This window comes from Neoarius graeffei, chromosome 21 (genome assembly GCF_027579695.1).
Source record: "Neoarius graeffei isolate fNeoGra1 chromosome 21, fNeoGra1.pri, whole genome shotgun sequence".
Lineage (NCBI taxonomy): Eukaryota > Metazoa > Chordata > Actinopteri > Siluriformes > Ariidae > Neoarius > Neoarius graeffei.
In genome coordinates, this window is record NC_083589.1 from 54831822 (window position 1) to 54855838 (window position 24017).

Below are 24017 nucleotides of genomic sequence, written 5' to 3' on the forward strand. Positions count from 1 at the left end.
CTACATTCTGTAACCATCTACTGTAAAACAGCCATCTGTAACCATGATCAGAAGGTCATAGGTTCAAGCCCCAGCACCTCAAACCCCTCATAATAGTCTATAATCGTATACATTATAGTCCTCAAATAAGCATAATAGTATTTGTACAGTCTGAAATTATCTATGATAATATACCTACAATGAATAATTGTCCATAATTGTATACCTACAGTCCATAATCATCCATAATCACATATCATAGTCCATAATTGTATACATACAATCAATATTCATCTATTTAGCAATTATTCCACAAAATCAAGTCGTACATGAGCTGATAGCTGACGAGGTGCGTAGCACCGAGTCGCCGATAATCCATGTACGACCAGATTGAGTGGAATAACCATTTTATTCTATCCACATTCACTGGATTTTGAGAAGCAGAGCATTTTTATTTTTATTTTGTGCAAATTTGATAAATAAAAACTTTATACAAAACGTCTGACAAAATTATTTCTGCTTAGAACGTAAACAAACCAGCAAATTTACAATAGCAATATGTGAAAAAGCAATAATAATAATAATTTTTTTTTTTGCGGTCCGGTTTCCATCAAATCCTGCGCTCTGATTGGCTGGTGAGCTGGTCCATATCCTATGATACAGACCCCAGTTATGGAGCTCTGGCGACTCGCTCATTCACAACAACAACAATCTCATCTCGTTATCTCTAGCCGCTTTATCCTTCTACAGGGTCGCAGGCGAGCTGGAGCCTATCCCAGCTGACTACGGGCGAAAGGCGGGGTACACCCTGGACAAGTCGCCAGGTCATCACAGGGCTGACACATAGACACAGACAACCATTCACACTCACATTCACACCTACGCTCAATTTAGAGTCACCAGTTAACCTAACCTGCATGTCTTTGGACTGTGGGGGAAACCGGAGCACCCAGAGGAAACCCACGCGGACACGGGGAGAACATGCAAACTCCGCACAGAAAGGCCCTCGCTGGCCACGGGGCTCGAACCCAGGACCTTCTTGCTGTGAGGCGACAGCGCTAACCACTACACCACCGTGCTACCAACAACAAACATAGTAGCAATTTTTGTCAACATTTATTTTCACATTTCTCAGGAGAATAGCATTAATTTTACAGCATGGATAGCGATAATGACAGTCTTCACAGCGAAAGCGAGTTTTACTACCCTGAGGAAGAAGAAATAAAATAAAACATTTCAGGAGAAAGCTAAAAACCTGTAACTGTTGCTAACGATGAGCAAAAACATGGCTGAATCCTGAATGACTCCTATTTGTATAAATAGGGGACTACATAGGCGGCAAAATGTAGTTTTTTTCCTGCCATGGAAGTGCACTTGTATACTGAGGAGGAAGCAATTTGCATTACAGCCGTGAATGAGGATTCAAAATGGCGGCTTGCCTCGGCTCGGTTTTCCCTTTCGGGCGCTCTCGTTTTCTGTTAGAATTTGGTGAAGAAAAAAATCTCATCTCATTATCTCTAGCCGCTTTATCCTTCTACAGGGTCGCAGGCAAGCTGGAGCCTATCCCAGCTGACTACGGGCGAAAGGCGGGATACACCCTGGACAAGTCGCCAGGTCATCCCAGGCCTGACACATAAACACAGATTCACACTCACATTCACACCTACGGTCAATTTTAGAGTCACCAGTTAACCTAACCTGCATGTCTTTGGACTGTGGGGGAAACCGGAGCACCCGGAGGAAACCCACGCGGACATGGGGAGAACATGCAAACTCCACACAGAAAGGCCCTCGCCGGCCATGGGGCTCGAACCCAGGACCTTCTTGCTGTGAGGCGACAGCGCTAACCACTACACCACCATGCCGCCCTGAAGAAAAAAATAAATATATTATTTACCAGCTTAAGGTCGGTCCGTATGGTGAAATACCGTGACCTCGGCCTTGAATACTGACCTCGGCCCAGAGGGCCTCGCTCAGTACTTTCAAGACCTCGGTCACGGTATTTCACGATATGGACCTCCCAGCTGGTAAATAACATATCTCATCTCATTATCTCTAGCCACTTTTTTGGGGGTTTTGTTTTCAAATAGTTTTTATTTTGTCCTCGGTTGGTTCAGCAACACGCTCCGCCATTTTTTTTTCTCTCCTCACGGTATATGAGCTGATAGCCTAGTAGTAGAGTACCCAATCAGAGTGTGCGATTGCTCATATCCAGTGTTGTGGATAGAATAAAATTGTCTCTCTACAGTCAATAAACATCAACCTACAGTCACATACCTACAGTACAGTCTGTTATCATCCACAGTCGTAGACCTATAGTCCATAATTATATACCTACAGTCAATAATGGTATACCTACACTGCACAATCATCCATAATTACATATGTACAGTCCACAATCATTAATAATTTTATATCTATAGTCCATAATGGACTGTCTCTCGGCTGGCCTGGGAACGCCTTGGTGTTCTTCCCGAGGAGCTGGCCGAGGTGTCTGGGGAAAGGGAAGTTTGGGCTTCCATGCTCAGACTGCTGCCTCCGTGACCCGGCCCCGGATAAGCGGAAGAAGACGAGATGAGACGAGACGAGTCCATAATGGTCCATAATCCTATACACACAGCCCATAACTGTCTATCATCTTTTACCTAGAGTCCATGACCGTTCTTATTCATGTTCTTTCAGTCTGTAATGGTTCACAGTTGGCCTACAGTTCATAATCGTTTACCTTGTGTGGGGTGTAAGTAAATGAGGATGAGGTTATTCAGGCACTAACATGCCTTTTTGGTAAAGTGGACAAGATGTTTATACACCAAAATATGACCAAGACCATAAGGCAGGATCACCTGAATGTTTCTATCTTTCGAAAGATTGCATGCAGACATGCAAGAAATGCTTTGAATCATATTTGTGGTCACGTTGCACATGTACAAAGGCACCAAGTGTCATAAGGTTTTAAGTTTGTTTAATCTGCAGCATTGACAAATCTGTGACTGTATGACGAAATGTATTTCTTGCACATTCAACAGCAGAGTTTCACAATCCCAGTTTGAAATCACAGTTCCTCAATTCTGACCTTTTTTTTGAAGCTCTGCGTTTCTCTTCACCAAAGAATTTTGCTCCGTTTTCTTTTTTATACTTATCTTTTTGGTGCCATTTGGTATTTAGTGCTGCCTCTTGTTTGATGAACGGAAAGTTCAGTCTTGCTGTTTGCCCATCAGGATTTCGTCGGAAAGAGTTCCGGGGAAAGTTGGCCATCGCCATTACTGCAAATTTCATCAACCGTAACACCACAGCAGAGGCCAAGGTGGAGGAGATCAGCGGCGTGGCCTTTATTTTTAACCAGAGGTTCTTCCAGGAGCTGCGCAGTGCCACCGGTATTGAAAAATACAATGTTTAATATGATATTACACAAAATAGTATTCTCTATGAACATTTATTGGTCTTATTTTATTCAAAATGTTGTGAATGTGTAGCATTGAAATGAGTAAAGACTGGAAGATTTACATTCAGTATTATACTGATGATAGATATATAGAGTGTCTTGCAAAAGTATTCATCCCCCTTGGTGTTTGTCCTGTTTTGTCGCATTACAAGCTGGAATTAAAATGGATTTTTGGAAGGTTAGCACCATTTGATTTATACAACATGCCTACAACTTTAAAGATGCAAATTGTTGTTTTATTATGAAACAAACAATAATTAAGATGAAAAAACAGAAATCTGGGGTGTGCATAGGTATTCAACCCCCCAAGTCAATACTTTGTAGAGCCACCTTTTGCTGCAATTACAGCTGCAGGTCTCTTGGGGTATGTCTGTATTAGCTTAACACATCTAGCCACTTGTTGGTGTACAGCAATCTTCAAGTTATGCCACAGATTCTCAACTGGATTGAGGTCTGGGCTTTGACTAGGCCATTCCAAGACATTTAAATGTTTCCCTTTAAACCACTCCAGTGTAGCTTTAGCAGTATGTTTAGGGTCATTGTCCTTCTGGAAGGTGAGCCTTTGTCCCAATCTTAAACCTCTGGCCGACTCAAACAGGTTTTCCTCCAGAACTGCCCTGTATTTAGTGTCATCCATCTTTCCTTCAGGCCTGACCAGCTTTCCTGTCCCTGCAGATGAAAAATATCCCCACAGCATGATGCTGCCACCACCATGCTTCACTGTAGGAATGGTGTTCTCAGGGTGTTGGGTTTGTGCCACACATGGTGTTTCCCATGATGGCCAAAAAAAAATCAATTTTAGTCTCATTTGACCAGAGAATCTTCTTCCATGTGTTTGGGGAGTCTGCCACATGCTGTTGGGCAAACTCCAAATGTGTTTTCTTAAGCAATGACTTTTTTCTGGCCACTCTTCCATAAAGCCCCACTCTGTGGAGTGTATGGCTTAAAGTGGTCCTATTGACAGATACTCCCATCTCTGTTGTGGATCTTTGCAGCTTCTTCGGTGTTATCTTTGGTGTCTTTGCTGCATCTCTGATTAATACCCTTACCCGGTCTGAGTTTTGGTGGGTGGGGCCTTCTCTTGTCAGGTCTGTAGTGGTGCCATATTCTTTCCATTTTGCTATAATGGATTTAATGGTGCTCCCTGGGATATTCAAAGTTTGGGATATTTTTTATAACTCAACCCTGATCTATACTTCTTCACAGCTTTTGTCTCTGACCTGTTTGGGGGCTCCTTGGTTCTCATGTTGCTTGCTTAGTAGCGTTGCAGAGTCAGGGTCCTTCCAGAACAGGTTGATTTATCCAGACATCATGTGACCGATCATGTGACACTTTGATTGCATACAGGTGGATCTTAATCAACTACTTATAATTAACTAATTACTTATGAAGTGAATTGGTTGGACCAGCTCTTATTTAGGGGTTTCATATGAAAGGGGATGAATACCTATGCGCACTCCAGATTTCTGTTTTTTCATCTTAATTATTGTTTGTGTCACAAGAAAACAACCATTTGCGCCTTTAACAACAATTTGTAGGCATGTTGTGTAAATCAAATGGTGCTAACCTTCCAAAAATCCAATTAGAGAGGGTTTCCCTATCAGAGATGAGCACAAGTTGAACAATTTTAAGCAGTTTAGAACCTCTAACCATACAACAACCCTTAAGAAGTTCTTAAGAGTTTAACAAAGTTAGAGAAAAAAAAATGATGCCATCTAATACCATTCTTTAGTTTGGCCCTTTTTGGACTAACCCTTAAATATTCTATGTCAAAAAGTCCTTCCTGTACCAGCGCCTGAGCCATTCCACCGAATCGGTGCCATTTCCGTCCCTAGAAAATTATATGTATAAATGCACATAAAAATGTACTTTAAAATACATTTCCTTATTACACAGAATGTCCTGCACATTGATCTGATCAAATTTAAGATATATAATTGTAAGGATTAATAAAAACTACCTAAAACACTGAAAAATAGCATGTGTTACCTGTCCCCGCACTCTAACTTTATACTTAACTATGAAATATTATGATTAAAATCCTTCAGAAACAGTATTTCTTTTGCACTGTTGTGTGACTCCATATCCTATCCATGGTTTAAATATATTTTTTTCATAAGAAATCCACAATATCTTAGTTAAAATACACATTTTAGTCGTGTCCCTGGGTTTTCACTCAGTCCTGTTACCCAAACATATTACCCCATCTGACAAATTTGGAACATTCCATAAATCACATGCTCAACAGGAAGTTACATCAGTTGTGTCTTCTGAAGGCCATGGGAAGACCAAAAGTTAGTTCTCTCATTTACTTTTCTGTATATTTGATGATTTTTTAACTTTGACTGATAAGGTCAATGTCAACATACTGTCCTGTTACTTAAATTATTTCTTAGATGATATTTGTTTGTTTTAAAAATACAGATTTTTGGTAGGCGGCACGGTGGTGTAGTGGTTAGCGCTGCCGCCTCACAGCAAGAAGGTCCTGGGTTTGAGCCCCGTGGCCGGCGAGGGCCTTTCTGTGCAGAGTTTGCATGTTGTCCACGTGGGTTTCCTCCGGGTGCTCTGGTTTCCCCCACAGTCCAAAGACATGCAGGTCAGGTTAACTGGTGACTCTAAATTGACCGTGAGTGTGAATGGTTGTCTGTGTCTATGTGTCAGCTCTGTGATGACCTGGCGACTTGTCCAGGGTGTACCCTGCCTTTTGCCCGTAGTCAGCTGGGATAGGCTCCAGCTTGCCTGCGACCCTGTAGAAGGATAAAGCGGCTAGAGATAACGAGAATGAGAGATTTTTGGTAAATCACTAGAATGTGTTATGTGTGGTCGTGCTATTAGCGATGACACCATGTGGCTTAATTCCATGTATTAGCTAATCCTAGGCTAAGAACTCAGTCCTGTTACTTTCAGTCCTGTTACTCATATAAAGAGTATGCAGCCATCTTTGACTTCTAAACCTTGTAAAAAAAAAAAATAACGTAGCCTGAGGTTGACCAATACACATTTTGAATAGTTAAATGTGTGTGTTATTATAATCAGTGTTGAAAAGATATAACAAATTAAGTTTAATTTGGGAGCGGTACAACAAGCAAATGGCACCCATTTGGTGGATTGTCCCGCCTGGTCTTCCCAGACCCTTAAGGTGCATTGGTGGTGCTGATCTGTTTCTATAGCCCTTGACCTCTCACCGATTACACAGCTAGGGTTACAATGGAGAGCCAGTCCTCTGGTATCCACGAGAGTTTGACTCCCTGCTCACATGTATTGCGGCGTGCCTCGCCAGATGGCGGTGGGTATCATTTTTATGATGGTCTTTTATATGAACCAACTGTGAGTAGAATTCACGATCTCCTGGTCAAGAAGCGGACATGCTAACCACAAGGCCAACTCGCAGACAATGTTCTTTATTCTGTCCACATTCACTGGATATGAGCAATCATGTACTCTGATTGGCTACTACTAGGATATCAGCTCATATACCGTGAGTAGAGAAAAACAAAATGGCGGAGCATGTTACTGACCAACCGAGGACGAAATAAAAACTCTACTTGAAAGCAAAATCCCCCCAAAATACAAAAAAGCAGCAAAATATGGAATGAAAATATTTAATGGTAAGAAAGTATCTTTTTTTAAAATATTTTTTATTTTTCAAGAATTATTATTATTATGGTATTTTTCACAAATTGCTCCTGTCATTCCGCCAATTTGTTTAAATTCTAAGTGGAAATTATTTTGTTGGATGTTTTGTAGAAAGTTTTTTTTATTGAATTTGCTAAAAATAAAAATGCTCTGTTTCTCAAAATCCAGTGAATGTGGATAGAATAAAACAGTTATTCCACTCAATCTCATCGTACATGGCATGCACTGTACAACTCGATTTCGTGGAATAACTGTCAAATGTAGAACCTTAAAATGGATGGATTCCTTAGCAGAGCAAGTTACAAAACCCTTTCAGGAACCAATTTGCGTCAAAGTATAATCTTTATCATATACACAAATTTAACGCTAGAAGGGCACTCGGTAGACTGCCTACCTCCACCAAGCCACATATCTGGATTTGCATCAAAATCAATTGATTCTTGGCCCATGGCCCACCTTTTCTCAAAATTTCATCAAAATCTGTTCAATTCTTTTTTGAGTTACATTGGAAAAAGACAAACAAACAGAGGCGAAAACATAATCTTCTCCAACAAAGTTGGTGGAGGTAATAATAAGTTGCTATATAGAAATCTCATGTGTTTTGGTTCGTCCCTTTGGTGAAACCCATAAAGGTTCTCTGTAGAACCCTACAACAGTGCTCTCAGAGCAAGTTACAAAAACCTTTTCAAGAAGCCAAGAATCCTGAACCATGCTAAGAACTTTTGATAAAACTTTTTGTCTAAATGTGTAGACTTTTAAGAAAAATGATGCCGTATAGAGCTCTTAACCTTTTTTTGGTTTGTCCCTCTGGAGGAACCCATACAATTTCAATTGTACATAACAGAGGGTTCTCCTAACAGAGCAAGATCCAAGGTCAAGAAGTCTTTCAAGAAGCCAAGAACCAGATACAGTGGTATGCAGAAGTTTGGGCACCCCTAGTCAAAATTGCTGTTACTGTGAACAGTTAAGCAAGTTGAAGATGAAATGATCTCCAAAAGGCATAGTTGACTCATTCTCTTTATATTTTAAGCTAAAACAATTTTTTATTTTCATCTTTTATATTTTCAAAATGACAAAAAAGGAAAAGGGCACGAAGCAAAAGTTTGGGCACCCTGCATGGTTAGTACCTAGTAACACCCCCTTTGGCAAGTATCACAGCTTGTAAACACTTTTTGTAGCCAGCTAATAATCTTTCAGTTCTTACCTGGGGGATTTTCACACATTCGTCGTTGCAAAAGGCTTCCAGTTCTACAAGTTTTTTGGGCTGTCTTGCATGCATTGCTCTTTTGAGATCTATCCACAGATTTTCAGTGATGTTTAGGTCAGGGGACTGTGAGTTCCAGGGCAAAACCTTCAGCTTGGACCTCTTGAGGTATTCCATTGGAGATTTTGAGGTGTGTTTTGGATCATCGTCTTATTGTAGGACCCATCCTCTTTTTAACTTCAACTTTTTTACAGATGGTGTGATGTTTGCTTCCAGAATTTGCTGGTATTTATTCGAATCCATGCTTCCCTCGACCAATGAAATGTGCCCTGTGCCACTGGCTGCAACACAACCCCAAAGCATGATCGATCCACACCCATGCTTCAGAGTTGGAGAGGTGTTCTTTTCCTGGAATTTGGCCCCCTTTTTTCTCCAAACATACCTTTGCACATTGTGGCCAAAAAGTTCTATTTTGATTTCATCAGTCCACAGGACTTGTTTCCAAAATGCATCAGGCTTATTTAGATGTTCATTTGCAAACTTCAGACGCTGAATTTTGTGGCTAGGACGCAGGAAAGGTTTTCTTCTGATGACTCTCCCATGAAGGTCATATTTGTTCAGGTGTCGCTGCATAGTAGAACAGTGCACCACCACTCCAGGGTCTGCTAAATCTTTCTGAAGGTCTTCTGCAGTCAAACAGGGGTTTTTATTTGCCTTTCTAGCAATCCAACGAGCAGTTCTTTCAGAAAGTTTTCTTCCTCTTCCAGACCTTACCTTGATCTCCACTGTTTCTGTTAACTGCCATTTCTTAATAACATTACAGTCTGAGGAAACAGCTACCTGAAAACACTTTGCTATGTTCTTGTAGCCTTCTCCTGCTTTGTGAACATCAATTATTTTATTATTCAGAATGCGACAGAGTTGCTTAGAGGAGCCCATGGCTGTTGATTTTAGGGACAAGTTTGAGGAGTCAGAGAATTTATACAGCTTCGAAATCTGCATCATCTGACCTTTCCTAACGAAGAATTTGAACAAGCCACAGCTCAATAAGCTAATTAAGGTCTGGAACCTTGGTAAAAGTTACCCGAGAACTCAAATGTATTGGGGTGCCCAAACTTTTGCATGGTGTTCCTTTTCTTTTTTCACTCTCCAATTGTACAAAACAAAAATAATACACAAATCTTGCAGAAAACGCTGAAAAGAAATGTTTCGTCTTTACCTTTATGCCTTTTGGTGATCAGTTCATCTTCTGCTCACTTAACTATTCACAGTAACAGACGTTTTCAGTAAGGGTGCCCAAACTTTTGCATGCCACTGTATATAAAGAACCCTTTTGTCTAACAGTTTTATTGAAACCACGTATGGTATGCTATTAAAAAAATCAGGACTGTTTAGGACCCATTTCTTTATCTATTTTTTAAAAAATCTGTACTTTATAATGGCTGGTTATCAGAAATCTGTTTCTCTCACAGGTATTGACCTGGAGAACATCGTCTACTATAAGGATGACACTCATTACTTTGTCATGACGGCTAAGAAGCAGAGTCTGCTGGAGAAAGGAGTCATACTACATGTGGGTTCTCATCCAATGGTGTGTGTGTGAGAGAGAGAGAGAGAGAGAAAGAGAGAGAGAGAGAGCACTCGTGAGTGTCTACACCTGTGTTATTTATTTTCCTTCAGGATTACGCAGACACAGAGGTTTTACTCTCCAGAGACAACGTAGACCAGAACGCCCTGCTGGCGTACGCACGGGAGGCAGCGGACTTCTCCACCAATCACCAGCTGCCGACGCTAGACTTCGCCATGAACCACTACGGGCAGCCGGATGTGGCTATGTTCGACTTCACGTGCATGTACGCAACAGAAAACGCAGCCCTCATACGGCAGCGCAGGGGACATCGGCTGCTGGTGGCGCTGGTGGGAGACAGTCTTCTAGAGGTGAAAGGAACAAACACTCCACTTTCTCTGCTCAGTTATAGTTATACAGTACTGTGCAGAAGTCTTAGCCCCCCCTATTTTTTTCCATACAAACTTTGTTATAAATTTCTCTTTTATGACGTTTACATTATCAAGTCAACGACACAAAAACATTTTCGAGTTCCAAACGTTCATTTTGTTTTCCAGCACAAAATTAAATGTTACAGAAAAAAAAAAAAGTTTGTATCTCAGCAGATTAAAAAAGAAAACATAATGAAGGCTACTGGACAGTTTTGGTGCAAAATGAAGATCCGAGTGTGACAGTCAAAGTGTCCAGAAGAACTGCGGCTGGTTCTGTAAGATGCTCAGTCAAACCTACAGCTCATTTCCGCATAAAACTGCACTCACTGGACCTCAGACTACTATTTTATTATTATTTTTTTTTTAAAGCAAAGGGTCGTCTCACTAGCCTAGTAAACTAGACCCACCCGCCTAGCGGCCAAAAATATTTTTTGCCTAGCGAGTGGGTCTAGCCTCGCACCATATAAACAAAAACACCCCGGGCATCAAATCGTGCCCGCCAATCACAACGCAAGGTTTTTGTTTGGATTCTTTGGGCGGGCTTTTGCAGGAGTGACGACAAAGCTGCGCGACGCTGGAGAAAGCGCAACAGGGAAGATGGCTACAGGCTAGTGAACAGCATGCGTTTGACTCCGCTTTGGAATCAGTTTTAGAAGAATTAGACTTGGAGTTTTTGTTGAAACATGAGCAGGAAGAGGCTCTCCGCTCATTCCTTTTCAAGAAGGACGTTTTCGCTGTTTTGCCGACCGACTATGGCAAAAGTCTGATCTACCAGCTGGCTCCGCTCGTAGCCAAAAGGATGGGGCTAGTTTGTGCAGTACGAAGAATTAATAAACAGCTTTGAAACATTACTCTTTGATTGTTTCTTATTTTCCCGTTATTTTAAATTTAAAGGTCCCATGGCATGGTGGTTTGTTGATGCTTTAAACGGGCTCGTGGAGGTTTCCGGATGTTATATCCGCAGCCTTTCTCAAAATGAACCCTTGGCACGTAGATATAGCCTCCTGGGAGAAAGCCCCATTTCAGCGCTTTTCCCAGTGCGTCGTTTTGCTAATGAGAAGCAGGAGGCGGGGAAGGGTAGAGAGTGGGGGCGGGTCTTATCATTAATATTCATGACATGTAAACGTGTTACCTCTGATTGGCTAACAGCACTGTGACGCTACCTCCAGTGGGTCAGAACAAGCGGATGTGGGTGTCTTACTATGGCGAGAGAGAAGGAACAAACCGCGAAGGGAAAAATACCGCGCGCTGACGTCATTAAGGTGCGATGCGAGGAAATAAAATAAATTCAACAAATGTTTGGGTTTTTACTGAACAAACAAACAAATAAAATGAACGAGTGACTTCAAAAAAAGAATGTGGGTGCCTTTGTAAAAACTGTTTTGATTGGCTATTATAACAGAGCATGCTGCATGCTTTTTGGTTTTGTAGCGCAGAGTACCTGGCTAACTGCAGGAAGCGGTTAGCTGCACAGCTAATGTAGCCATTGCAAGGCTAACGTGGCACCGATTTTAAAACACGGCAAAACGACTTAACAGTTATACACTTACTTGTTTGGTGTTTGTTGCTGATGCGGCAGGGATGCTTGGTACGGACCCAGGCTTCAGTGACGGTTGATGTGCAAAACCTGCCCTGTACTGTCCCAAGTTGTGGAAACATTCATCAGGAAAATGCTTCCGACAAACATGCACCGTCTTAGGTAGACTCGATGGCGTATTATTGAAGTAAATAAAATTAAGCCACTGCGTCTTCAGGGGCTCTCCCATCGGCAGTAAAAACAGACTCCTTTCTGTGTTGTCACATCCATGTACAGCGCAACTTCCATGTTTGGTGGCAACTTTTGAGCTGGGCGGGCAATCCATACAGTGGGTGGGGATCATCTCCCTTGCTGACGTAGGCAAGGGAAGAGTTTATCAACGTGCCGTTTTGACGCGCCATTCTCAAATGTTGGGCATAGTTTGGTTGACACATTATGAAATTTCTAGCCACTGGGGTGACTTAAGAAGATCAGAGGAACTCATTTTAACGTTAAAAAACCTCAAAGTGAAAATTTCATGCCATGGGACCTTTAAGGGAAATTATTTCACCAAACACCACTAAATAAAAACTCTCAAAAACAGTTTAAGCAAACCCTTGAAAAACACTTGGAAAAAAATGTATATGTGGTACAGACTCCAAACTTGTGGTCATTATCTCCAAACTTCTTAATATCTAGAACCTGTTTATTAATTAATACGCATTTTGAAAAATTATTTATTTCAAGGCCTCCCCCACTGCTTTCTGTCGCTCTGACTATGTCACAGTCACTGTTGCGCTGATTGGTCAGAGCGTTGGCCTATACGCACAGAGACAGTTTGAAAGACAGCGGTTTGTTCCTCCTACCCGCTTCGGAAATGTCTACGGATCGAGGCCAGACTAAATATTCACATTTAGTCTGGCTTGCCAGGCTATCGTCTCACACCAAATATTGACTGGGTTTCATTTATCATGGCTTACTGATTACTGTTTATTGTATTTTTTTAATGTTGAAACATTTCATTTCATTATTTTTAAGCCATTTTTGGTCCACAGCATTTCTTTACATGTGACTAAGACTTTTGCACAGGACCGTATCTGCATCGCTAGAAATGTCTACTATCGACTATTACATATTTACATTAGCACTCCACTGCATACGCAGCTGCAAACTTTATTTATGGGTGACAATAACATACTCAATCATAACTTCTGTGGATTATAATGGATGTTTTATCGAATATACAGTGTATATATAATTTTTTTTTGTGATGGCTTTGCTAACAGAAGGCCTTTTTTTTTTTGTACCTCACTTTAAAAATGCACTTTATGAAGTAATACCAAGATGTCAAACATATTTCAAGATGTTTAATAAGTTTAATAAGTTTGATTGATTGTTGTCTGTATTCTATAAGTATATTTAACAGTTTTTCCATGAAATCGAGTCGTACATGAGCTGATAGCCGACGAGGCGCGTAGCACCGAGTCGGCTATAATCCATGTACGACGAGATTGAATGGAATAACTGTTTTATTCTATCCACATTCACTGGATTTTGAGAAACGGAGCATTTTTATTTTTTGCAAATTCAATAGATAAAAACTTTACAGAAAACCTCCGACAAAATCATTTCCGCTTAGTCGGAGTTCTTAAAAACCTATCGATGGCTGCAAATTTGACTTTAGTGTTGTTGTTTTGTAGAAACTGCCATCTTGCTGTCGTGCTGAGGTATAGAATAGCTTTAGATAGTTATTTAATTCTTCCTTGGACATTCCAGTGATGGAATTTTCAAGCTTCTTTAAGCTTTTGAACCAGTCTAAAAAAAAATTCAACAAATTTGAAATTTTATAGCAATTTGTGGAAAAATGCTATGATGATAATTCTTGAAAAATAATTTTTTTAACAAAAGATATGTTCTTACCATCAAATACTTTCATTCCATGTTTTGTTGCCTTTTTTTTTTGGCGTTTTGTTTTCGAGTAGTTTTTAATTTTGTCCTCGGTTGGTTCAGCAATACGCTCCGCCATTTTGTTTTTCCCTACTCACGGTATATGAGCTGATATCCTAGTTGTAGAGTAGCCAATCAGAGCATGCGATTGCTCATATCCAGTGAATGTGGATAGAATAAACTGTATTATTTGTGTAGCCGTTCTGGCCGATGGGGACAGGTATTGCGCGAGGTTTCCTGGCTGCTATGGATACAGCGTGGATGGTTCAGAATTGGGGACTGAGACTTGACCCTTTAGAGGTGCTGGCTGAGAGGTTCGAGTTTTTAATCTGCTTGAATGCTTTATCAGGTGTACAGTATATCTGTGCTGGTAATGAATGATATGTTTGTGTTTGCTCTGTTAGAGAGAGTGTGTATCGGCTGCTTCCTCAGACCACGCCGGAGAACGTCAGTAAGAACTACAGTCAGTACAGCCTGGACCCTGGAACACGCTACCCAAACCTCAACACACAGGCTATTAATGCATCTCAGGTGAGTTTAACACGTGCACACACACTATAGTGCAAATATACACTCACCGGCCACTTTAATAGGAACTACTTGTTGATTCTAAGATTCCTGTTCTTGGCTGCAGGAGTGGAACCCAATGTGTTCTTCTGCTGTTGCATGCTGAGATGCTTTTCTGCTCACCACGGTTGTAAAGAGTTGTTATGAGTTGCTATATCTTTCCTGGAAAAAAATTCGAACTGATCTGTCCATTTTCCTCTGACCTCTCTTATCAACAAGGTGTTTGTTTCCACCCACAGAACTGTCGCTCACTCACTAACTCACTCACTCGGTGTCTTTTGTTTTTCGCACCATTCTGTGTAGAGACTTGTGTGTGAAAACCCCAGGAGATCAGCAGTTTCTGAAAAACTCAAATAAACCAGTCCATCTGGCTCAAACCAACACCCACGCCACAGTGAAAGAAAGTCACACTTTGAGATCACAATTTTTCCCGTTCTGATGTTTGAAGAAGTGAACATTAATTAGCCGAAGCTCTTCATTTCTATCTGTGTGATTTGATGCATCGTGCTGCTGAATCTGCCTGCTTCAGACATATGTTATTTACCAGCTTAAGGTCGGTCCGTATGGTGAAATACTGTGACCTTGGCCTTGAATACTGACCTAGGCCCAGAGGGCCTCACTCAGTACTTTCAAGACCTCAGTCACGGTATTTCACAATACAGACCTCCCAGCTGGTAAATAACATTTTTTTTTTCTTCACCAGATTCTAACAGAAAACAAGAGCGCCCGAAAGGGAAAACCGAGCCGAGCCGCCATTTTGAATCCTCATTCACGGCTGTAATGCAAATGGCTTCCTCCTCAGTATACAAGTGCACTTCCATGGCAGGAAAAAAACTACATTTTGCCGCCTATGTAGTCCCCTATTTATACAAAATTAAGTCATTCAGGATTCAGCCATGTTTTTGCTCGGTGTTAGCAACAGTTCGAGGTTTTTAGCTTTCTCCTGAAATGTTTTATTTTATTTCTTCTTCCTCAGGGTAGTAAAACTCGCTTTCGCTGTGAACACTGTCGTTATCGCTATCCATGATGTAAAATTAATGCTGTTCTCCTGAGAAATGCTGGCAAAAATTTATAAGATTTTTGATAATCTTATAAATACATTTTATAAAAAAAAGATAAATGTTGACAAAAAATGCTACTATGCTTGCTGTTGTTGTGAACGAGCAAGTCACCAGAGGTCCGTATCATAGGATACGGACCCGCTCGCCAGCCAGTCAGAGCGCAGGATTTGATGGAAACCAGACCGCGAAAAAAAAGTTATTTACCAGCTGGGAGGTCCGTATGGTGAAATACCGTGACCGAGTTCTTGAAAGTACTGAGCGAGGCCCTCTGGGCCGAGGTCAGTATTCAAGGCCGAGGTCACGGTATTTCACCATATGGACCGACCTTAAGCTGGTAAATAATATATTTATTTTTTTCTTTACCAAATTCTAACAGAAAACAAGAGCGCCCGAAAGGGAAAACCGAGCCGAGCCGCCATTTTGAATCCTCATTCACGGCTGTAATGCAAATGGCTTCCTCCTCAGTATACAAGTGCACTTCCATGGCAGGAAAAAAACTACATTTTGGCGCCTGTGTAGTCCCCTATTTATACAAAATTGAGTCATTCAGGATTCAGCCATGTTTTTGCTCGGTGTTAGCAAGTTAGAGGTTTTTAGCTTTCTCCTGAAATGTTTTCTTTTATTTCTTCTTACTCAGGGTAGTAAAACTCGCTTTCGCTGTGAACACTGTCATTATCACTATCAATGCTGTAAAATTAATGCTATTCTCCTGAGAAATGCTGGCAAAAATTTATAAGATTTTTGATAATCTTATAAATAAATTTTATTAAAAAAAGATAAATGTTGACAAAAAATCCTACTATGTTTACTGTTGTTGTGAACGAGCGAGTCGCCAGAGGTCTGTAACCAGGGTCCGTAACTGGGGTTCGTACCGTAGGATACAGACCCGCTCGCCAGCCAATCAGAGCGCAGGATTTGGACCGCGAAAAAAATGTCTGTTATTTCCTGTTTCAGTTGCTTATCATGTTTCATGGTTTCCCATTTCATTATAGAATTAATGCCCTTTAAAAATAGCACAAGACAAACCAGTCTAAAGTGTCAATCGTTTATGAAGAAGGGACAAAAAAAACAATTAAATTCAAACATTATCGATTATTTTCTTTTGCATCACAAGAGACGTTACATTTCCTCTCCATGATGTCTGTGGATGAAGTGGAGAGGCACAGGAGACGTGTATATGAGACAGGATGGTGTAGGCTCACACATGCATGGGGAAAAATCCGAGAACATTCTGAGACGAGTGAAAGGCAGTGCACATGATTCATACCGATGATTCGTAGATAACGTGAACAGGCTGTCTTTGATGTTATGATGATGATGATGATGATGATGATGGTATTACGTAGGTCTGCCACCTCATAGACACAGATGAAGGGCCACTTTTGGGAGTCGTCATGGGACCTTCTCCAACATCGAGACTTGTACATCAAGGTGAGCAATAACCTCCTGAGTACACAGTAGGGCTGCACGATATATCGTTAAAAAACTGCGATCTCAGTTCACACCTACATGCGATTCACTTTTTGACTAGAGACGATTCTTCTGTTTTTTTTTCATCACGAGCCGCGTCACACTTTAGTTTCCCTCTGTGCTCCCGTAAAGTCCACTGTAGTTGCTTTCTCCCTCAACCAATCCTAAATGCACCTGCACGTCACGTGGTTGCGCGTAGCAGCAGGCTTTCTCCCTAAACCAATCATGAATGGACCTGCACGTCACGTGATTCAGCGGCAAGCAAGGCAGAAAGAGATGCTTGTTTTTTCGAAACACAGCAGCATGAGTGAGTGACGAGATATGCGAAGGCTGCATGAGGAAAATGGAGGATGATGAAAACCCAGGTGTTAGCGAAGAGAGCCAGGCAAATCGTCCAACACAGTTTGTTCCTAAGAGAGGTTCGCATTCTTTGGTGTGGCAATATTTCAGGTTTAAACCAGACGACGGCTGTCTGTGCTGGCGAGGAAATATTTAGGCATTCCCGCCACAAGCTCACCCTCTGAGCGGCTGTTCAGTACAGGGAGGAACATCGTGACTTGTCTCCGGTCATCACTGAAGCCTCAAAATGTTGACAGACTTATGTTCTTCAGGGATGAGAGTTTTCCGCTTTTCGGCGGATTTCCGCTTTTTCTGAGCAAAAATCAATATTATGCCAAATCCGTTGAGATTTTTTTTTTCATTGAGGGGGGTTGGGGTATGTTCCTTCGTGATACTCAAGCGTACGACGATGTTACATGTTTACAGTTTTGCCATCTTTAGTCTCGCTAAGTCTCGCAGTAGAATACGTGTTTTCTACAATGTAATTGGCCAAAACATCGCTGGCGAGAGCATGATAGCCAATCATAACAGTTCTTACAAGAGTGTGGGAGAGAACAAAAGCCAATCATAACAGTTCTTACAAAAGTACCCGCATCTGTTCTATTTTATCGAAACTTGCACATGCTCATCATCGCTGCGCTTCAAAAATACGTTTCTCTTTCGTATCGGCTTTTTTACTCAAAATGCCGAATACAATTGACAAGCGAGACGAAGCGGAGGTACGTGAAATCAATGCTGGTATAAAAAACAGAGAGACAAGCTGACAAGCTCTTGTCTTTGGCCAAAAAGCTGAAGAAGAAGTCAAAATGATTAAATGAAAATGAGAAGTGACTGAACTATAAATAATTGTATAAAGTGTACATAGACATTATCCCATAAACTTAGCATTCGTTTGATTTAATACGCTGAACACGTATATGATAGATAGTCAGTAAATCTGAATTAATGCTGACAGTTTTGAAAACTTAAATATTTCAAAAGACTTTTTGAAATCGTATGCAACTAATGAGGACATAGGGTGACTGAACTTTTCTCCCTAAGAAATTTTATTTAATATATGAACATTTTGATAATTAATAAAACTTGCGTTTAATGTGAATTTAGTTTGTCATTTTTGTTGATCATAAATTATAACCATACCCTTGAATGTAGAATGCGATTTTATTTTGAATTCAAACAATACTCCTATTGATTTGAAACATATTTTCATGTAAATATATAAAAAAGACAACAGATTTTTTGATCTACTACAGCTCAGATTGCAGGAAAAGTGGTTTGTAAGGCCTTATTTTTCAAAATTTTCCTGGGGGGGGTATCCCTCCCAGACCCCCGGCTTTGGGCGCCATCTTGTTTTCTGCTTTTTTGGTGACCACCCACTCTCATCCCTGGTTCTTGGCAAAGAATCTTTGAGCCAGTTATGCAGGGCCATGTCCAGGTCCATATTCAGCCCTTTGTGCTTTATGTTAAAAATCACATACGTTTTTTGCACTTAACGAATGGCCAACTTAATAGTTTTGAATAGTTTTTTCCCCCTTTTGTCAGAATTGTTGGTTATGGTTCAGTCAGTGGGTCTTCTCTGTTTTTATTACAGTGTTCTGGCTAACACAATGTGTGTAAATGCCTGTTGTAGGTGAACTTCATAGAGTTCATTGCAGTTCATTTTAGAAGTAATTGGGTCTTCTCTGCGTTTTTTATTTTATTTTATTGGTGTTCTGGCTAACAGAATGTGTGAATATCTGTTCTAGGTGAACTTCATGGAGGTTATAGCCATGGACATTGTGCACATTGCACATTACCACAACTGCCTTGACCGTATTAGTTGTGCTGTATTTTACTTTAAATATTTTTGGTATGCAAATTGAATAGAAAATTGATTTTGAATTTGAGATTTGAGTTGAATAAAGATTTAAATTTGTTTTAAAAAAATCGTGCAGAGAATCGTGATATCAGTTCTTATCAAGAAAATCGTGATACACATTTTTTCCAGAATCGTGCAGCCCTAGTACACAGTATAGTATGTGTGTATACAGTAACTCAGAAACGGTTGCCGATAGACAGATGTTTATTTTTATGAGCATATAGGAACTCCCATATGGGCTTTCATTTGGCACCATGATCTTTGACCTTGAGTGACCCTGAAAGGTCAAACTCAAGGTCACGGATTTTCAGAGGGCTGTAACTTGAAAACGGTTGATGGTAGACAGATGTTTACCTTTATCAACTTATAGGAAGTGCCATACGGGCTTTCATTTGGCACCATGATCTTTGACCTTGAATGACTTTGAAATGTCAAACTCAAGGTCATAGGACTATAACCTGACAGCTGATGTTTGAGAAATATTACCCTTATCAACATATAAGTATAAAATAAGCACTGCCGGGCGAGTTGAAACTTGTATTTCAGTTTACGAAGATGTCGTTCTAGTTGTATTTTTAGCTTTAGTTAACTATAAAAACCCTGATGTGCTCACAGACTCCACAGCTCGCTCAAGTAAGCTGCTGAGTTGGTGCCAGGAGCAGACGCAGGACTACCAGAGTGTGTGTGTGACGGACCTCACGACGTCCTGGAGGAGTGGACTGGCACTCTGCGCTCTCCTACACAGATACAGGCCTGACCTTATGTGAGTTGGACCTTATACACGTCTTTGTCTATGAACTGTTACACGGATTCTGAACTTCCAGATTCAGATGTTCTTCGGTTCGACTCTTGTAGTGATTTCAACACTCTGGATGAGAACGAGGCTGAGCTGAACAACCAGCTGGCCCTGGACGTAGCTGAGCAGGAGTTGGGGATCTCCCCCATCATGACAGGCCAGGAGATGAGTGTGCTGGAGGAGAGCGACTCGCTCTGCATGGTCATGTATCTCAGCCAGCTTCAGGATCTCCTCAAAGACACAGCGCCACCCAGTGGTGAGGAGAATCAGCATGACATCAGTCAGAAGGCTCAAAATGCTGTATGCTTCGGTTATAGAGTATTTCTGTCTCTCTGTATTCACTGAAAATCTAAAAGGAAATTAACTCCATAAATATTGGCACCTTTCGTGCATAAATGAATATATAACATGCATTGAGTCATATCGTAAAATATCTTGACATTAAGATATTAAGCTCTCTAGTGTCTGACAAGGTTGTAGAGGTAAATGATTTTCTTTGAGGTATTTGAACTGCTTGAATCTTTGACATTGCGTGAGTGGAATATTTGAATCATTGTACCTAATATATTTAACAGTTATTCCATGAAATTGAGTTGTACATGAGATGATAGCCAACGAGGTGCGTATTATTCTATCCACATTCACTGGATTTTGAGAAACTGAGCATTTTTATTTGTATTTTTTGCAAATCCGATAAATAAAAACTTTATACAAAACGTCCGACAAAATAATTTCCGCTTAGAATGTCAACAAACCGGTGAAATGACAGGAGCAATTTGTGAAAAATGCAATGATGATGATGATAATTCTTGAAAAATAAAAAAAGATACGTTCTTACCATCAAATACTTTCACTCCGTATTTTATAGATTTTTTTTTTATTTTTTGGGGTTTTCTTCTTCTTTCTGTTTTTTTGACAGTTGGCAAACCAACTTAAATGTGCATTACTGCCACCGACCGGGTTGGAGTGTGGAACAGGAGATACTGGGGGGGGGGCACAAAAAACTATATTGTTTTAGCTATTTCTGTTTCTTTTAAATACTTGATAAAAATTTTTGGAGTTTTGTTTACGAGTAGAGTTTTTATTTCATCCTCGGTTGGTTCAGCAACACGCTCTGCCATTTTGTTTTTCCCTACTCATGGTATATGAGCTGATATCCTAGTAGTAGCCAGTCAGAGCGTGTGGTTGCTCATATCCAGTGAATGTGGATAGAATAAGTTTTGATATTCTCTTAAAGGGCGCTAATACTTCTGTAATTGTTTGTTTCTGTGTGCAGAATTGTGGCTTATGTCTGTAAACTGTCTACTCTGTCCTTTCAGAGAGTCTGAGTGCTGAGGAGAGAGCAGCTGTGATGTCTAGCACCAAGTCTCCACTGTCTTTACTCAACAGGCTTGGACAGAATCTGTCCCGCAAACGGAACCCCAAGGTACCTTATACACACACACACAAATCCACACACACACCGACTAGTGAACAAAGACCCATTAAACACACACACACACGTATCTGTCAGGATCAGAAAGAGAAGGCTGCTGATGGAGTTGGAAAGAGAAGAAGGACAAGTCAAGCTGGACAGTCGGAAGACGTGAGTCATTTTTATTGCAGTTTGTTTCTTTATTATTGTTGTTTTGGTGGTGAATAAAAACAATTCATCACAACAGGAAGAGGTTTCACCAGATCGGCATGAGCACCACGTCCCAGCACTGAGCCCTGGATCACAAACATGCACGGAGGCTGTTGCCTGTGGCAACCAAAGCCGAGTCAAATCAATGGCGTCCCGGCTGTTGGCCAAGTTTGAAGAAAACTGCTCCCCACGTTCAGCCACTGCGATACGGAGACAGGTGTGTATGTGTGCACTGTGTGCATGGCCCAGCCTGGTGTGTACGTACATTACCAGCTTGCAGTTTGCGTCCGTGTGGATTGCAGTGTATTGTCGTGTTTCCTCCTGATGTTTGGCAGCTATCGAGCGAACATGCCTCTGATGAGTCCTGCAGTACACAGATCATTTCTTGTGGAATTCTCAAGCACTGCAGTTGAATTAAAGGCTAAGGGATTTAGAGAGTGTGGGCAGAACATGGGCAGGAACACAGATATGAGACTGAAGAACCGGTTTTTAGGATCAGGATTCTAGTCTTGCTGTTATTTAGTACTGGATTGAAAAGAAAATCAGCTGCATCGCCCGTCCGGGTTGATTAGCACATAACGTAACGCTAGGTGCACACACTACACGAACTTTCACTGAGAGAGATCTGCTTTCTCAGGAAGATAACTGCAAGAGCACATTATTATTGGGTATTAGATATAATTGTGGAGGAAATATTGATTGGAGAGATGTGGGAATTGTCTGTTCTGCAAAGAGAACCAGAGGTACAGCGCAAAAAGCACAGAGATGCTGTGTGCCGTCAGGAATCTTGTTATATATTGTTTGTCTTTACTTTTGCCATTCTGAACAATGATTTAGGTATGGCTTTTCAAAATATTCTTATTTTTTAGTACCGCTATTATTAGTAGTAGTAGTCGTCGTCATATCAGGTGAAAATGCAAATTCAATCCAAATTGCTTGAAACTGCTCTCACTGAATTCAGAATTGAACACTAAACAACATACTTTGAGATGTTACAAACCAAAGATTGAAAAAACAGCGTGATTTTTAGAAAATGGCCGTAACATTCTGTATGAGGATCACATGGTCCAAAACGGGCCTCATTAACCAATCAGATCAAATGTTTGTTCTTAATCACTTTTTTATTTTTCAAGATAGAAAATTCGCAGGCACATAGATGGTTGGATACTGAATACAAAGTTTGAAAAATTAGCAAAAACCAATTACACAAATTAGTATTTAATTAGTATTAGTTATGCTAATTAGGTAAACCCGTTAAATCCGTAAACTCTCTTCTTCAAACTTTCACCAAATGGCTTTATTTGTGCAATATAAAGCTGACCTTAACTCTCATTGATGCATCACAACGAAGGAGAAATCAATGTTAATGATAAAATATGCATAAATAAGCATTGAACGTCATTCACATCTACCATTCTCTGTCACAATTAAAAAAGCAATAAAAGATTATTTCTAATCCCCTCTTTGTGCTCTGTAGGCCTTTGTATTTCTCAAAAGTAGGGCCTACGAGTGTTTATATGAAAGAATCTAAATGATTATTTCGATTAATATTCACAGCTTTCAAGGAGAACGTTGAAAAAACTGTCTGATCCGCATCCAATAAACAATTCACATTAACTGAACTGAAATTGACGCTCGTGTTTCTGACTTCGGGTTTTTTTTTATTTTATTCCGACCACTAGGATCTCAATATTTTTCATCCAAACAACTACAGTTATATTCTAAAATAGTTATTTATTAACATGAATCAGTTTGATTTGGAAAAAATAAGTAGGTAAAGCTATGAAAACTCACTTTAAAGTCTCCTGTGAATCATAACATCAAAACTAGCAGACGGAAAATTTTGCCGAATCCTTCATCAGAAACAGTGAGAGCGGGAGAACATCCCTATAAAAGTTATCTGACTGATATTGGTGAGTAATCCAGTCAGAAACCGATCAGAAGAGAGAGAGAGAGAGAGAGAGAGAGCCTGACCGCTTTCCCGGCAGTTTCCTGACGTCACGCGAGCAGAATTTTTACTCTGTTGTACCGACTTCAACCTGTCGTTACTCCCAAGGTACTGAACAGATCTTAACGAGATAAATTTCTTTGGAAAGCAGAAATTATACGCTTTTTAATGATAATATTCAAGATAGAAAATATTCAAGAGTTAAGCAATGACAGATTTGGAAACTTAAATGAGCGTCTGCATGGACAATTTTCACAGCACGACCAGCGAGTGTCTGATATGCCATATGCCTATTATCATTATTATTATTATTATTAGTAGTAGTAGTATTACAGTGTTGCCATTTTGACTTCACCATTCCACACAAATAGATGGATGATAAACTGGATTCAGGGATCTGCTGCACGTGACAGCAGATGAATTTGATTTCCTTTCTGTCTCTCGCTGGCTTTTTATCATCACTGTACTCACTGAAAATATCAGAGCCTCATCAGAAACGTGTAGCAACCTGAAGGGATGTCGTTGCTCAGCCCCAATAAGGTTATTCAAATAATATCGACCAAACAATTTGAGTTAACTTTATTTATTTCCATTTTCTTGCATTTGGAATAAATGCATTAATCATTCATAAG

At 40.5% G+C, this 24017-nt stretch overlaps 1 protein-coding gene across 4 annotated transcripts in view; it reads left to right on the forward strand.

Annotated features, from left to right (window-relative positions):
- mical3b (microtubule associated monooxygenase, calponin and LIM domain containing 3b) overlaps positions 1 to 24017 on the forward strand; it is an 87739-nt gene that overhangs the window by 12807 nt on the left and 50915 nt on the right. For 3 of the 4 annotated variants that reach the window (XM_060903355.1, XM_060903356.1, XM_060903358.1), the window contains exons 5-15: positions 3198 to 3353; positions 9734 to 9834; positions 9942 to 10199; positions 13921 to 14036; positions 14127 to 14253; positions 16697 to 16781; positions 19633 to 19780; positions 19873 to 20069; positions 21133 to 21239; positions 21327 to 21398; positions 21475 to 21654. In XM_060903355.1, coding sequence (XP_060759338.1) covers positions 3198 to 3353; positions 9734 to 9834; positions 9942 to 10199; positions 13921 to 14036; positions 14127 to 14253; positions 16697 to 16781; positions 19633 to 19780; positions 19873 to 20069; positions 21133 to 21239; positions 21327 to 21398; positions 21475 to 21654 — 1547 coding nt within the window. Of the gene's footprint in view, positions 1 to 3197; positions 3354 to 9733; positions 9853 to 9941; positions 10200 to 13920; positions 14037 to 14126; positions 14254 to 16696; positions 16782 to 19632; positions 19781 to 19872; positions 20070 to 21132; positions 21240 to 21326; positions 21399 to 21474; positions 21655 to 24017 lie in introns of all 4 variants that reach the window. The other variant, XM_060903354.1, reaches the window with a different exon arrangement.